The 14,835-nt window shown below is 38.3% G+C and overlaps 1 protein-coding gene across 3 annotated transcripts in view; it reads right to left on the reverse strand.

Annotated features, from left to right (window-relative positions):
- The window catches only part of LOC117414667 (voltage-dependent calcium channel subunit alpha-2/delta-4), a 190,873-nt gene that overhangs the window by 126,157 nt on the left and 49,881 nt on the right, over positions 1 to 14,835 (reverse strand). For 2 of the 3 annotated variants that reach the window (XM_059026833.1, XM_059026832.1), the window contains 4 exons: positions 14,403 to 14,496; positions 14,077 to 14,169; positions 10,425 to 10,552; positions 6,020 to 6,094 (listed from right to left, as the gene is read on the reverse strand). In XM_059026833.1, coding sequence (XP_058882816.1) covers positions 6,020 to 6,094; positions 10,425 to 10,552; positions 14,077 to 14,169; positions 14,403 to 14,496 — 390 coding nt within the window. Of the gene's footprint in view, positions 1 to 6,019; positions 6,095 to 8,616; positions 8,662 to 10,424; positions 10,553 to 14,076; positions 14,170 to 14,402; positions 14,497 to 14,835 lie in introns of all 3 variants that reach the window. The other variant, XM_059026831.1, reaches the window with a different exon arrangement.

Genomic DNA, 14,835 nt, shown 5'->3' on the forward strand with positions numbered 1-14,835 from the left:
ATCTGTCCTGATCAATCGCAGCCTTTATAAATTAAGACCAATTTAGCAATAATTTACCCAATTCAAGCGACCTTTACCAACATGGCCTCCTGATACCTTCATCTTTACCAAGATGGAGTGTCCTCTCCTAACCCCAGGGTCCTAAAGCCTCTATATTCTTGTTAGGAACGTACACCCCATCACAATATATATATATATATATATACGCACACACACACACACACACTTTAGTGCAAAAGTCTTAGACATGTTGCATTTTTCTACTCAGATGCATTATGAACATCAACAATTTACTCAAAGATGACAAGCTTTGAACTGACAACAGAACTGTCAGAAGGCACAGGTGTTGTTGTCCATCCATCTACCATCCAAAGCACCTTTGATCAATGTTTCATAGTCTGTTCTTGTGCATATTTTAGCCTTTTAGTCTTGTTCCCCTTTCTTAATAGAGGTATTCTTACTGCAACACATCCTTTAAGTCCTGATTTCAAGAGTGTCTTCGTACTGATGATTTGATGGACAACGACACCTGTGCCTTCTGCCAGTTCTGTTGTCAATTCAACACTTGTCTTCTTTCTATTCCTTAAGAATATTATCTTCAAGTATTGCTCATCCTTGTTAGGCAGTTTCTTGGGTCTTCCAGTCCTGGGTTTGTCAATTACAAATGATGTTTCTCTGTACTTGTTGATTATTTCGGATACCACACCTTGAAAATCGAGTGAGCTATTTCACTCAATGTTTGTCCTTCTTTATGCAAGTCAAGGTTGTTATAATAGTAGAAAACACTAGTGGAGGCTTTGAGTAAATTGCTGATCACATGACAGGTGGAGACTATTGCCCGGTGTTGTAAGGATGTTAAGGCAATAGTTCAATCTATTTTTGCTCCTATGATGAGGTTTTAACCAATCACAGGCCAGAATTTCCAAGCACTGACTCATATATACTGTATATCTATTTATATCATTTAGAGTAACCAATTATTTTACCCCCAATGTAGAATGTCCAGCTATATTCCCTGATGTAAACAAGGCCCTTGCTCGAGCAAGTATGACTGGATGACCGAGCAATTAAAATGACGTTTCTATGTCGAACCTGATTGTTGTTTTTTTTTAAGCAGTCTTTGTAATTTGTGTTTACTGCTTGTGTTTTTTTTCTATCTAAGCTTTGTGTAATAGGAGCTAAGAAAGCGTGACACTATATCAGAGCCACTCTTTGCTTTATTTTAACTCCCAGGTCCAGACTTGGGTCTCGTCTTCCAGAGTAAGTGTGAATTTGTTCTTGATTTGTTGTTCTCCATAGACGAGGAGAAGTGTGCTTTGCAATTGAAACCATTAGTGGTGTTGGACAATTTAACAAAAATGACTTAAACCAGTGACATACATCCCCCACCACAGCTGTGCACAATTTGAAATACCAGTAACATGAAAAAGTAGACCACTGTGATCTACAGCCACAGTACAGTGGTTCCTGTTACCTAGTTTGTTGTGGCTGCATTAAAACATGGTGCAAGCCGTGTCAGGTTCAACCCTGATGCGCTGTTGATACCGTAGTGTCTTTATTTTAAACACAATTCCTTCATTTGCCAGCAGAGGGCAGCATAGAGCTTTAACAATACTGAGGTTGTATGCTCTACTCTGTGTTAGGCTACTGCATTCAAGAATGGGGAATACCATCTGCTAAAACAATCGCTGTTGTAAAATCCAGTTTTTAACAGACATTAGGAACTATAAAATGTATCAACTAGCACCGTTTTTTTTTTTTTTTTAAGGGGGTGGATTAGCACCCGTTTGACACCCACCAACTCATTTTCACTTAAAATGCCTATGTATTGTAAAATGCCTTGTTGCTTTCCATGGTTCAGCATTGCATCTTTTTTTCATGTTGGGAATGTTATTTTGTTCACAAGATGCATAACTGGTATTAAAAACTAATACCCCTCCAGTGGACACGAATGACCAACCTACAGCCCATAATCTGATATGAGCTTCTCTGTTTGTTTGTACTAGAACTAGGGCACAGTTATTGAGATCCTTTTCTTCCAAAGGAACAACACTGCCACCCAGAGGCACTAAAGTGCAAATGCAACTGTAACTGACTATACGATGCAAAATTAAAAGCACAATAAATATGCTGTGACTGCAGACTGCAGAACAAGCCTGTAATTTAAGCTAAGCTTTCAGGAGACTGCAGTGCATGGTATATAAACTGCTACTGGACTGTAGCTACACCATACAGTATTCCATGACAGACTGAAGTTAAATGTTGCAAAAGAATTGCCCCTGTGATTTTAAAACCAAATGCTGTCAAGATTAACTAACCTAAGATGAAATAGGGGTAAGAAGTTCCTTGAATTCTAACCCTAAGAGAGGTGGAGTCAAAATTGTGGTTAACACTTTATATTAAGTGTCTCTAATTAGTTACTTGGTAAATAATTATAATATTATGCATAGTTACAATGTCCTTGATGTGTAAATCTTTTTGCACGATATAACCACAACCCTAATCCTTTAACACTGGAATTATGTAAAGTGTTACTGAATCACTTTTCGTAATTATGGTGGCCTGAAGAAGTGGCAGCAGTAAATAAAACTACTCAAAATAAATTAAAAAAGGAGGGATGGTTGTGGAAACACTTTATATCACTTTACCTCCCACACCCCCTCAAATGAATCCTCACCCTTCAACCCTGATGGGTGCAGATGTCTCTACATTTCTGTGTGCTTTTGTAACCTGGTCCTTTGTAAACGTATCAATGCAATAATATTTCTGTAAATAGTACTTGCTTTTCAATTAGCTGCTCAGTATGTGTGGGTGACAGGGAGTTGAAGAAATGTCTCTTTCTGTTATCTGCGTTTTCTAAAATGTTTCAAACAAATGCTGTTTTATTTTACCCTCCTCAAGACTGAAAGCTGTTTGAGATACTGTTCCTGAACTGTGGATAAACGAATAAAAGACTGTATTTCCTTATTCTTGTGTGTGCTGTTCTTGATACTTATCTACTGGTCTAAGTTCACAAAACTTGAAGGATGTATTTTAAGGAATCTTCTAACCCTCTCTCAAACAGAAGAGAAAGGTTTCATGATATTCCAGGGGTAGTACAAACATGAGAACCCCCTGTGTCTTGAACTGTATCTCTACTGGGTTAGCTGCACACTATTGGGATCGAACTATATACATATAGTTGTGTAGCATTATATATATATATATATATATATATATATATATATATATATATATATATATATATATTTTATTACTTAAACCTTTATTTAAATCAGGTAGGTCAATTGAGAACAAATTCTCATTTGCAATGATGACCTGGCCAAGAGGCGAACACAGAAAGTGCACAAAACATGAAAGAAAACAGACAAATAATTAAACAAATGCATGTACATCACAGATAAAAATCAAATCCGGCAGGTACAAGAGTCAGTCAACAGTGAGTCAAGTTGGCCATTAAAAACACCCTCAGAAACAAAGCCAGGCAGTTTTAGCTTGAGTTGTAATTCATTCGAGCCATGACCTGCAGCACACCGAGATGAATTACACCCAGCAGCAGTGGATACTCTGGGAACATCCAAATTAATAAAAGAGTTAGATTGCAAATTATAAAAAGAGACAGAGATCTTTAACACATTTCTCAGATAAAATGGTGATTTCCTAATCAGCGTTTTATATATTAGTCTATACCAATGAGTCAGTCGCCTTGTGTGAAGTGAAGGCCAATTGATAGTGTAAAGATCACAGTGATGAGACTGGTAGGGAGCACCAGTGACGAATCTTACGGCAGAATGGTATAAAGCATCCAGCTTCAGAAGAACAGCTAAAATATTAAAGTTCAATAAAACAAAAACTAAAATATTGTCTACAATGCTAGAAAAAACATTTTAAAGAGTAAGTAGTGGGGTACCGAAAAATATAGCGTCATACATCCCCACATGTTGCTACAACTGTTTAAATAACGTACCTGTCATTTTCCGTTCATTGTTAACATCCTGACAACTTTTTACACTTATAACTTTATAGTGTTTCTAAGCTCTTTTCAAAATGGCCGCTAGTGCACTCGGGGTTGAGATCTGTCCTCGAGTCTAAATCACTGCAGGAAGAGCAGTAAAAAACAAAACAAAAAACATAACAAGTTCTCTGGCTTTCCTGTTGTGTACCACATCATGGATTTTTGTTGCTGTGTTACCAATTTGACAATGTGGGCCAAAATCCTTACACTATCAGTGCGGACATTTTGAAAAGAGCTTTGAAACACTTAAAACTTATAAAATGTAAAACGGTTTGACAATGGAAGTCATCAGCGAGAACACAAAAGTTATGGTTTTGTTAATGATTGAAAACACTTTTGGTAATGTTAAGATCTTCAATCTGACATTGAGGATGAAAATGTAAGCCAGACGTTTGTGGAAAATGCAATACTGATAGTACTGTTATTAACTATGATCATTATGCATTCATCTCTGAGTTTTCAAACGACACCACGGAGCACTCCAGGAGTTTACGAACAGTCAGAGTACGCTCTGACGAGGTCAGACTGAGTTTACGAATGCACAATAAGATACCACTTCCTTCCTCTGGGAACAAATCTAGTTGTTGTTTTCCCAGCAATATTTGTTTATTTTCCCCAGCGCAGGCAAACTCATTCATTCTCTTTTCGCCTGTATGCTATATCATTACTTTGTAGGTCATTTATTTAAGTTTAGCAAATTAAGGCAAAAGGATGTGCTTGATTTTTGGTCTGCCTTAACAACTTTGTTTAGAAAATATGTATGTTAGTGACGTGGTCTTGAAATCGAAATGCTATATTCATGTTGTATACAGTGCATTTTTAAACATACGCTGGCAGTGTGTAACAGTTAAGTTTATTAGAATAAACTATGATGGGTTACTGTTTTCTTTTCTCTGTTGGCTAGTGAAGAAAATGCATTTAACAGCTGAATTGAGGTAAAACCTGTTTAGACTGCACGTGTAGATCTCTTGATCTACCCTGATGCACTGCTGTATTTAAATATTTACCTTGCATTTTAACCCTGTACTGCCCGGTAACACCTGTAAGTCGCCTTGGATAAAGGCATCTGCCAAATAAATAAATAAATAAATAAATAAATAAATAGAAAGAGTTGTCAGTCAGAATACAACAATAAGATTCTACTGCTGCTGGGGGCTTAATGAGATCCCCAAATCCCCGTTTGTTTTTTTTGGCCACTGGTATCAGAATACTCTAAATGAAAACAATTCTGATCATTTTTAAGAAAGCTACATGGGTGTTCTTGGAGGGTGAATACTCACTACTGGAATATTTCAGAAAACTCACATTTTTCAATCAGAATTACTGTTCAGAAAACCCATTTTTACAAAAGCCGACAGTGAAAATGCACTGACTGTATTGCTCTTTAGTTACCTCAACCAGAATGGCAAATGGCAAAAAAGCCAATTACCCCCCCCCCCCGCCCCACCCCAGACAACCAACACGATAGTCACGATTCACCTTTGCAAAAAGTATATTCTTATTAAATCCACCTCACTGAAGCAAACATATGAAAACGGGTAATACAATTAAATTAAAAACCAAAAGAATCACCCATGTAAGAAATGGTATGTGCCTTCATCAATGGGAGCTAGATGTTAATTGTGGAGGGTACCATTTCCTTTAGGGGGGGGGGGGGGGGGGGGTTCCTTTTTCCCTGTAGATGCACCACTGAGCTGAGTCATGGTTTATGTCAGGAAAATCAAACATGCCCTGCCATTGATATAAGCCCTTAGCACAATCTAATCTGAACCAAATGAGGGACAACAATATGGATATAACTTGGAGGACAGGCTATTTATAGGGGTGGGACGATGCAAGATATGATGTAAGCAAGCTCAACCTCAGAAACCGTGGCAACAAAAGCAGAACAAAATATAAATCAGAGCACAATCACACACCAATAATTAGACAGGTTTGTGAAGGGCAGTGTTTTGTTGTGTTCTCAGATGCAGTAAAAGTGAATTGAAACCCCAGCACTCCTACCTGCAGCGATGGCCATCTTTTGGTTCACCGTGACTGACACCACTGTGCTGGCGATCACACTACTGGACTTCCGCTCTGTAAGGACAACGAAACAGCACAGACAATAACAGTGATCTGTTCAACAGGGTTAAGCACGCCCTACCTGGACATGCCTAGGGGCTTAATACACCAGTGAAGGCGTTAGTAAAATGCTGGCTTACTTGACTTAATATTTATTTTACTATTTACCTTCAACGTCTTCCTTCCTGTCATTAAAGTAATTAGAGTGAACAAAATATTTATATAAAGCACTACACTAGGTTAACGAAAGTCCCCAGTTTCCTGTTTCATTTCTCCCCAGTGTCTTCTGAGTCAAAGCATGTTACTGGCTGTAAGCATGTCAGTCAATAGCGGAAGCAGCTGATTGGTTAATATCAGGAATGAAGCCAGGGAAGGGGTGGGGAAAATTTCACCATTCAGATGAAATGATCCAGGAAGTGCAAGACGAGCCTCTGGTTGCAAACAGGTTTCATTAACCAAGCGTAGTACCAGAGATCATGTATTTAAAGTGAAAATGATTGTTTGCTAAGCATGTGTTTCTTTCAAAACTGCACATTTTGAAACCTATATAATGAATGGATGTTCACATGGGAGAAAATGTATGAAACTATTTTGTTAGCTACAATTGCTTTAAATAACCAGCAGCTGCCCATCTTGCCTGCTATGCTTTGCAGCCAGTAACACACTCGGACACTGCTGGTGAGACAATGCTGGTGTTCAAGCCTTGGTCTCTTTAGATTCTCTGCAGACCCGTGCCAACTGTGAACTGTGTGGTGGTGTGGATCAGAACCCAAGCCTCTAGGCATGAAAGGCTGGTGCTATTGTGCTACTCAGCCCCTTCCATGTGTGATCAGTTTTGCGTGGAAGTATAAGATGAAAAAAAACATTTAGTTCTTCACTGCAGCACTCTTGAAATGATGAGCACCATTAAATATAATTGAACATGCCAGACATTAACATCATGGATGTAGTGCGCTGTCCTATAATTTTCAAACCATGTAGAGTTTCCACAATACATTTTTTGTATGTAAATACAGTTCCCCCATTAGTAATTAAATACACAGAGTTAATAAAATAATTCCAGTAAATCTGACCTAATATTAATGACTGCTAAACATGTATTTGGTTGTTTAATTATATATTTTTTTCCAAGCTAGTAATGAGCACAGTTTACAGATCGCTCCTTGAAGATATCAATCAATCAAATTTATTTTGTATCGTGCCTTTCATGCCAAGGCATCCCAAAGCGCTTCACATGACAAATATACTATACAATAATATAACATACAATAAAATATCAAAAAACAACCAAAAACAAATAGAACAACATAAATAAATAAAATAAATAAATAAATAAAATACATGTTAACAAAATTCTAAAATAGGCCATCCCAATCTACAGAAAGGCCTCTGCATAAAGATGTGTTTTAAGATTTGATTTAAATGCATTTATTGAGTCAGCTTTACAGATTCCAATTGGAAGATTGTTCCATAATACAGGTGCATAATGACTAAAGGCTCTTCCACCACAAGAGCTACGTTTTATCATTGTAGTCACCAGAAGCCCAGCATCAGCAGATCTCAACTGGTGTCCAAGGACATAAGGTAAAAGCATATCATTAAATGTCATTAATAAAATTTTAAAAATAACTCTGTACTTCACCGGAAGCCAATGCAAGCGGGCAAGAACACGTATTTCATTGCTGCATCTGCAGATGCACTTCAAGAGGTCACATAAAGGAACGCAGAGACACTGAAAACGTGCAAGTCTGAGTAAAGCAGCATTTGGTTACGGTACTGAGTAAGAGACCCAGAGTGCGAGGCTGCTGGGAGCTTGAGTTCTTTAACTGCCAGAAGTCCTCAGTAACCATCACTGCGTCACCAGTGACTCAATGTCATTTTTAATGTCCATGACACCTCTGGGAGGTGGAATGCAGAGACACAGGGGCATTGAATCAATAACATATCTTGAAGAGTAAATACCTGTAAACTGTGTTCATTAACAGCTACAACCATAAAGTGATGGCAATATATATTTGGTAAAATTGACTGGAATTACTTTATTTGCTCTACCTGTTTAAGTATGGAAGTACGGAAGTTAGTAAGTAAGTAAATAAATAAATAAATAAAGGAACACGAAAAGAAACTTAGTTTGGGTTAAAAACAATCTCAGAATACCAAACAAGACAATGGGGTTAAAATTGTCAAAGCGTTTTACTCCACAGAGTAAATTGCTAAATTTCTGTAAAAGGAGAAAAACGCCTATTAAAGCACAGCTAGAAATAAACACTGCAGGTATTTTATTTAAGGCAGTTCAGTAAGTTGGCCAGCACAGATACATCTCAATCGTGTGAGCACTAATACAAAGACAGCCCTAAAGACCCAAGTCTCCTTTAGTATTACTGAGGTAAAATCAGTCATTAATACATGATGAATCAAAGTGCTCGAGCCATGCAATAATGGTGAAAATAGCGAGCCATGCATCAACAGCCAATCGCGGGAAACGGCAGCCAGCGTAAAAGAGCACAGAGAGCATTCTCACGGGCCGGGTAAAGTACCGTCCTCGTCTTCCAGGCCCAGGTCCTCGTAGTCTCGGAAGACATCTAGAGAAGCAGGTCTCATGAATTACACAATGCAGCAGAGACAAGAGTTTCCACATGAGGACGCGCATTGTGCACCGATCTCTGTTCCTTATGTTGAAAGTGGTATTGTGCTTCTGTATTGTTACATGTTGAAACACAACATTGATTTGGTTGCATTTTGACTGCGCTTGCTTCTACCAAAGATTACCGATTGTCATTGTAAGCTTTTCAAAAAACACATTAAGATCCTTGAATGAGATACTTCCTCTGTAGTATATTGTAGCTCTGAAGGGGAAATAATCCACTGGACAGCCCTTATAAAACTATGCAAGGAATGATTTAGAATACATTTTCAAATATGAATATATACTAGGGGTGTGCTCTACTTCCTGAGTAATTACCTTTAAGAAGCATTTGTCAACAGGTATTAAATAAATTAAAATACACCTACTTATTAATGTGTTGATTTCAAAACAAGAAAAGTGTCCTTCCCTCACCTTTACAATTGAGTACCAATCAATGGCAATTAACTTCCGCACTGAGTGTTTTGAAAGCCAATTGGATGCACATTTTTTCTCTCATCCGGGGCGCTGACATTTTAACTGCTGTTTACTGCCATACCATAACGAATATATGTTACAAAACTAGCAAATGCAACGCTGTGGAAACTGGGATATGTATTTCTTTCTGGAGTTTAATGAGAGATAACGCCTTGTTCAGGACTGCAATCCCACAATTCACTGCAGAGATTACGCATTTCTAAGGAAACTAAGGAAAGTGGGAAAAAAATATATATATTTCATATCAAAAGGATAAAAGAAAGGTAAGACAAATAAATTGCTTATAAAATATAAAGGAGTTTTAGTTCATTTGTTCACAACAGGTTCTATATTAAACACTGCCAGATAGTTATTGATTGATACTCTATAATTGTTCAAACAAGGGAAACCGAGGGACCGCATTGCTTTGTGCTGAGTAATTTACACATTTTATTCAATTTAATTAATACCTAACAACTTCACACTTCTTAAAGGCAATTACTCTGGGACAATAGGAGTTTCAGCACACCTCTATCATATACTCCCTTCCATGCTGATGGACAATACTTACCTGTGCAGCTCCACAACTCAGCATCATCACAACACATTCTGCTTGGAGGGGCTTGACAGGGCAAACTTCAGTTTTAAACATTACACCAAACTATCAGACAAGACATTTGATAACTCAGGATGTACTCCCTTGCTACAGTTTCACTGCATTTTCAAAGTGATGCAATATTAATGGTCATGACTAAGGCTGTAGTTCTTTCATGATTATCACAGAGTTCACATTTTCCCTAAAATGTACCCACTGCCATGTAATATGTAGTTCCCTGTGAAAATTCACATTTCTGTTGGGATAGTATAAATATATATATATATATATATCTTTTTGTATCACTTAAAAAGAAATACAGCAAACTTTTGCCTTTTGACTTACTACCTGTTACACTGCATTAGGAACCTGGCAGTCGGTTTTGGTCGCTTCTGGTAAATGATTGGAATACCTATTTTTATACCCAGATATGCCGTGAAATAAACTGTTTGTTACCGTGAAAAAGATTTAAGTATATCGCTGTGCCTTTAATGCACACAGTGGGCCAGATAGATCAAGATCTATACACCAAAATAAAAAAAATAAAAAACACAATGAATGTACGACTGGTAAATGTAATTAAGGAAATGGAGTTTGTTACGGGTTAGGTAGCATGGAACAATGCTATATTTGTGTGTGATGTGAAGTACCTCGCCCCTCCTCGTAGGGGATGTAGTAGATGAAGCTGCCTGGAGGGTGCTCAGCCGCGCGCCGGTACCACAAGGGGAAGTGATCCATGGTGAAGATGCTGTCCTTGTCTGCCTTCGTCAGGAACTTCCTGCACAGATAAACAGACAAGCAGTCAGAGCCGTTTTCAGCTGGGAGCCAGGATTGCAGGTTGTGACTCAGTGGGAATCCCTGTGATCCAAGAGGCCTTTACACACAGGGCCTGTCCTGCAGCTCCATTACCAAGGATCCCCAGTAAAGACCATATGAAACAGGAGAATAGCTACAAACTGTCTTTAGAAACAGTGGAGGTCATTATCAAGAATACTTCAATCAATACATTATTTTAAATAAAGTGAAGTTATATAAACTGCGCTGAGTTTGAATATTTAAATACTCAAGTACTGTAAACAGAATCATTATTTAAGTTCTTATTTACTCAAAAAAAAAGTTTAATAAATGATTTTAGCAGCAGTTCAATAATGTTTGTAACGCAGTTGGCAGAATGTGTCGACTACACCCAGAAGGCTAATGTGTTCTTTTGGTTCAGAATCACTAAATTAGTTTAATTTTCTGTTTCACTCATAACATCTCAGAATGGAGATTCATTCATTAACCGGGAATCACATTGTTTTGTTTGCTTGTTGACATGGTTTTTAGCCTAATGAAGAGTATGATTGGTCTGTTATTTCTGTCATCACCACCAGGGGGCTCTCTAGTTCTACTGAGAGAAAAAAATGGCAAGCACTCGATGAACTTTTTAACAAAATGGAAATACATTTTAGGAAAGCAAATGTTCACGGAATTATTGGAGAACAACTGGATTCATTTTATTTGAATCAATGAACACATTACTGATACCAAAGCACTGTGCCACATGTTGCCAGAACATATTTCAACAAAACAAATAGTGCATTACACTTTGACTCAAGTGTTACAGAATAGCCTGAACAGGTTACAAGAAACGCATTAAGTTACATTTGCCGTGTCCTTTATCATTAGTCCGTATCATTGAGTTATATTTTAAAACATATTTTAAAATGTTAATCTCACATCATAAATCAACCAGGTAATACATTGCTCAATATTTACTTGAGAGCGTTCAACAGGAGAAAAATAAATCTCTTCTAAAGATCCCCAAGTAAAAGCTGAAAAAGAAAAATCAATGCTAGTTTATTCACCCGTAATGTGTGAATAAAAAACATATCCAAACATGTTGAAAACGATACTGCTGCAGTACGGCCAAGCACAAAACGTGCATGAGTCTCAAGTTGTTCAGCAAATACAGATTCATGTTGTGATTGGACACAAGAGTTTAATATGAGTCACTCATGAGAAGAGTCTGGTCTTACTGGAGTGTTAAATGATCAAACGGATGAAACAAAGGGAAGACGAATAATTGTAGAAAAAAATATGAGCGTTTATCACTTATAATTCCAAAAGACATTATCTTATTGATAGGTACTTAATACTGTGTATTTTGTGTTTTAGCAATCAACATATTTATCAGTTGTTTTTTTTTTTTTTGGGGGGGGGGGGGGGGGATTTAATACCTGCTGACTTCAAACAGTTAAACAGTTATCTGCACACCCCCAGTATTAACCTCTGTTACAGTGCCTTGCGAAAGTATTCGGCCCCCTTGAACTTTGCGACCTTTTGCCACATTTCAGGCTTCAAACATAAAGATATGAAACTGTAATTTTTTGTGAAGAATCAACAACAAGTGGTACACAATCATGAAGTGGAACGAAATTTATTGGATATTTCAAACTTTTTTAACAAATAAAAAACTGAAAAATTGGGCATGCAAAATTATTCAGCCCCTTTACTTTCAGTGCAGCAAACTCTCTCCAGAAGTTCAGTGAGGATCTCTGAATGATCCAATGTTGACCTAAATGACTAATGATGATAAATAGAATCCACCTGTGTGTAATCAAGTCTCCGTATAAATGCACCTGCACTGTGATAGTCTCAGAGGTCCGTTTAAAGCGCAGAGAGCATCATGAAGAACAAGGAACACACCAGGCAGGTCCGAGATACTGTTGTGGAGAAGTTTAAAGCCGGATTTGGATACAAAAAGATTTCCCAAGCTTTAAACATCCCAAGGAGCACTGTGCAAGCGATAATATTGAAATGGAAGGAGTATCAGACCACTGCAAATCTACCAAGACCTGGCCGTCCCTCTAAACTTTCAGCTCATACAAGGAGAAGACTGATCAGAGATGCAGCCAAGAGGCCCATGATCACTCTGGATGAACTGCAGAGATCTACAGCTGAGGTGGGAGACTCTGTCCATAGGACAACAATCAGTCGTATACTGCACAAATCTGGCCTTATGGAAGAGTGGCAAGAAGAAAGCCATTTCTTAAAGATATCCATAAAAAGTGTCGTTTACAGTTTGCCACAAGCCACCTGGGAGACACACCAAACATGTGGAAGAAGGTGCTCTGGTCAGATGAAACCAAAATCGAACTTTTTGGCAACAATGCAAAACGTTATGTTTGGCGTAAAAGCAACACAGCTCATCACCGTGAACACACCATCCCCACTGTCAAACATGGTGGTGGCAGCATCATGGTTTGGGCCTGCTTTTCTTCAGCAGGGACAGGGAAGATGGTTAAAATTGATGGGAAGATGGATGGAGCCAAATACAGGACCATTCTGGAAGAAAACCTGATGGAGTCTGCAAAAGACCTGAGACTGGGACGGAGATTTGTCTTCCAACAAGACAATGATCCAAAACATAAAGCAAAATCTACAATGGAATGGTTCACAAATAAACATATCCAGGTGTTAGAATGGCCAAGTCAAAGTCCAGACCTGAATCCAATCGAGAATCTGTGGAAAGAACTGAAAACTGCTGTTCACAAATGCTCTCCATCCAACCTCACTGAGCTCGAGCTGTTTTGCAAGGAGGAATGGGCAAAAATTTCAGTCTCTCGATGTGCAAAACTGATAGAGACATACCCCAAGCGACTTATAGCTGTAATCGCAGCAAAAGGTGGCGCTACAAAGTATTAACTTAAGGGGGCTGAATAATTTTGCACGCCCAATTTTTCAGTTTTTTATTTGTTAAAAAAGTTTGAAATATCCAATAAATTTTGTTCCACTTCATGATTGTGTCCCACTTGTTGTTGATTCTTCACAAAAAATTACAGTTTCATATCTTTATGTTTGAAGCCTGAAATGTGGCAAAAGGTCGCAAAGTTCAAGGGGGCCGAATACTTTCGCAAGGCACTGTATATGACTGCACTCCCCTTTAAAACAGCAGTGGCAGTTCAGTGGTCATGCTACATTTGGCCTCTCCACTGCCTGCAATGTAGCTGGGTGTCAGTTGTATTTAAAAGCGCAGTTCATGTGTGGAAAAAAAAGCTGTATTTGAACCCAGGCATCAAGGGGAGAAAAACATACCAACAACCATTGAGGAAAACCCAATGAGTCTAATTAGCACTTAAGTAGACTATAATCCGCTAATACTACAAATGCACTGCTTAATTCAACTACTTACGTGCTTCTGAGCGGCAGTGGTACAGTGCTTAGTAATACAATTGCATTGGTTTAGATGTACTTTTTGGAAAGTGAATGCTATCTATACCCATACACTCACACACGCACAACCTTGTTTCCAGTACTTACTTATTCACACGCTTCTCAGAGCCGACAAACAGGCTGAATCGGACCAGCCCAGCTCGAGTGCCCAGGAAAGCCACCTCAACGCCATCCGCTGAGCTTCAGTGGAGAGGAAAGGGGAGCAAGTGAAAGAGCAGATAGGACAGTTCTGTTAAAAACCTACACATCTCATTCAAAATACAAGCTATACACAAGGATATATTAGAGATACATACAAGTGGATACAAGTTTCAAATATGTTTCAAATAGAAATTGCATTGGAACTATAGGTTATAACGTCACATAAAAGAGGGTTATCTTTAAATTGAATTGCCTGGACAACTATAACTTACTTGGAAGAATTGAGAACCAAAGCTGTCCAATAGGCTTCCAGAGGGGCGGTAACCACGGCATCAAACAGCACTTCCTGTACCAGCTCCTCGTCACCTAGGCAACGGGAAACAGCCATGAGTGCGCATTTCAGATGCTGCTCTTTCTAGCTTTAGATGCTGCTAGAATGCAAACAACACAAGTGATAGCTTTTGAGAGCAAACAAATATGCCTGTAATCAGAGGTCTATGTACAACAGTGTCCTAACCTAGTTTTTCAAAATGTTTACGTCAGGTCGGATTAGGGAGGTGAATAGCTGATTACCATATGAAGACGTTGTAGAAATGACTTCTAGTTGAAATGTTTGTCATACAGTAGTATTTCTACATATACTGTACTGCCATGGAGTGTTTTACAGTTTGGGTATGAGTCTGTCACCACCTTGTTACTCCATTG

Source organism: Acipenser ruthenus, chromosome 7, assembly GCF_902713425.1.
Source record: "Acipenser ruthenus chromosome 7, fAciRut3.2 maternal haplotype, whole genome shotgun sequence".
Classification (NCBI taxonomy): domain Eukaryota; kingdom Metazoa; phylum Chordata; class Actinopteri; order Acipenseriformes; family Acipenseridae; genus Acipenser; species Acipenser ruthenus.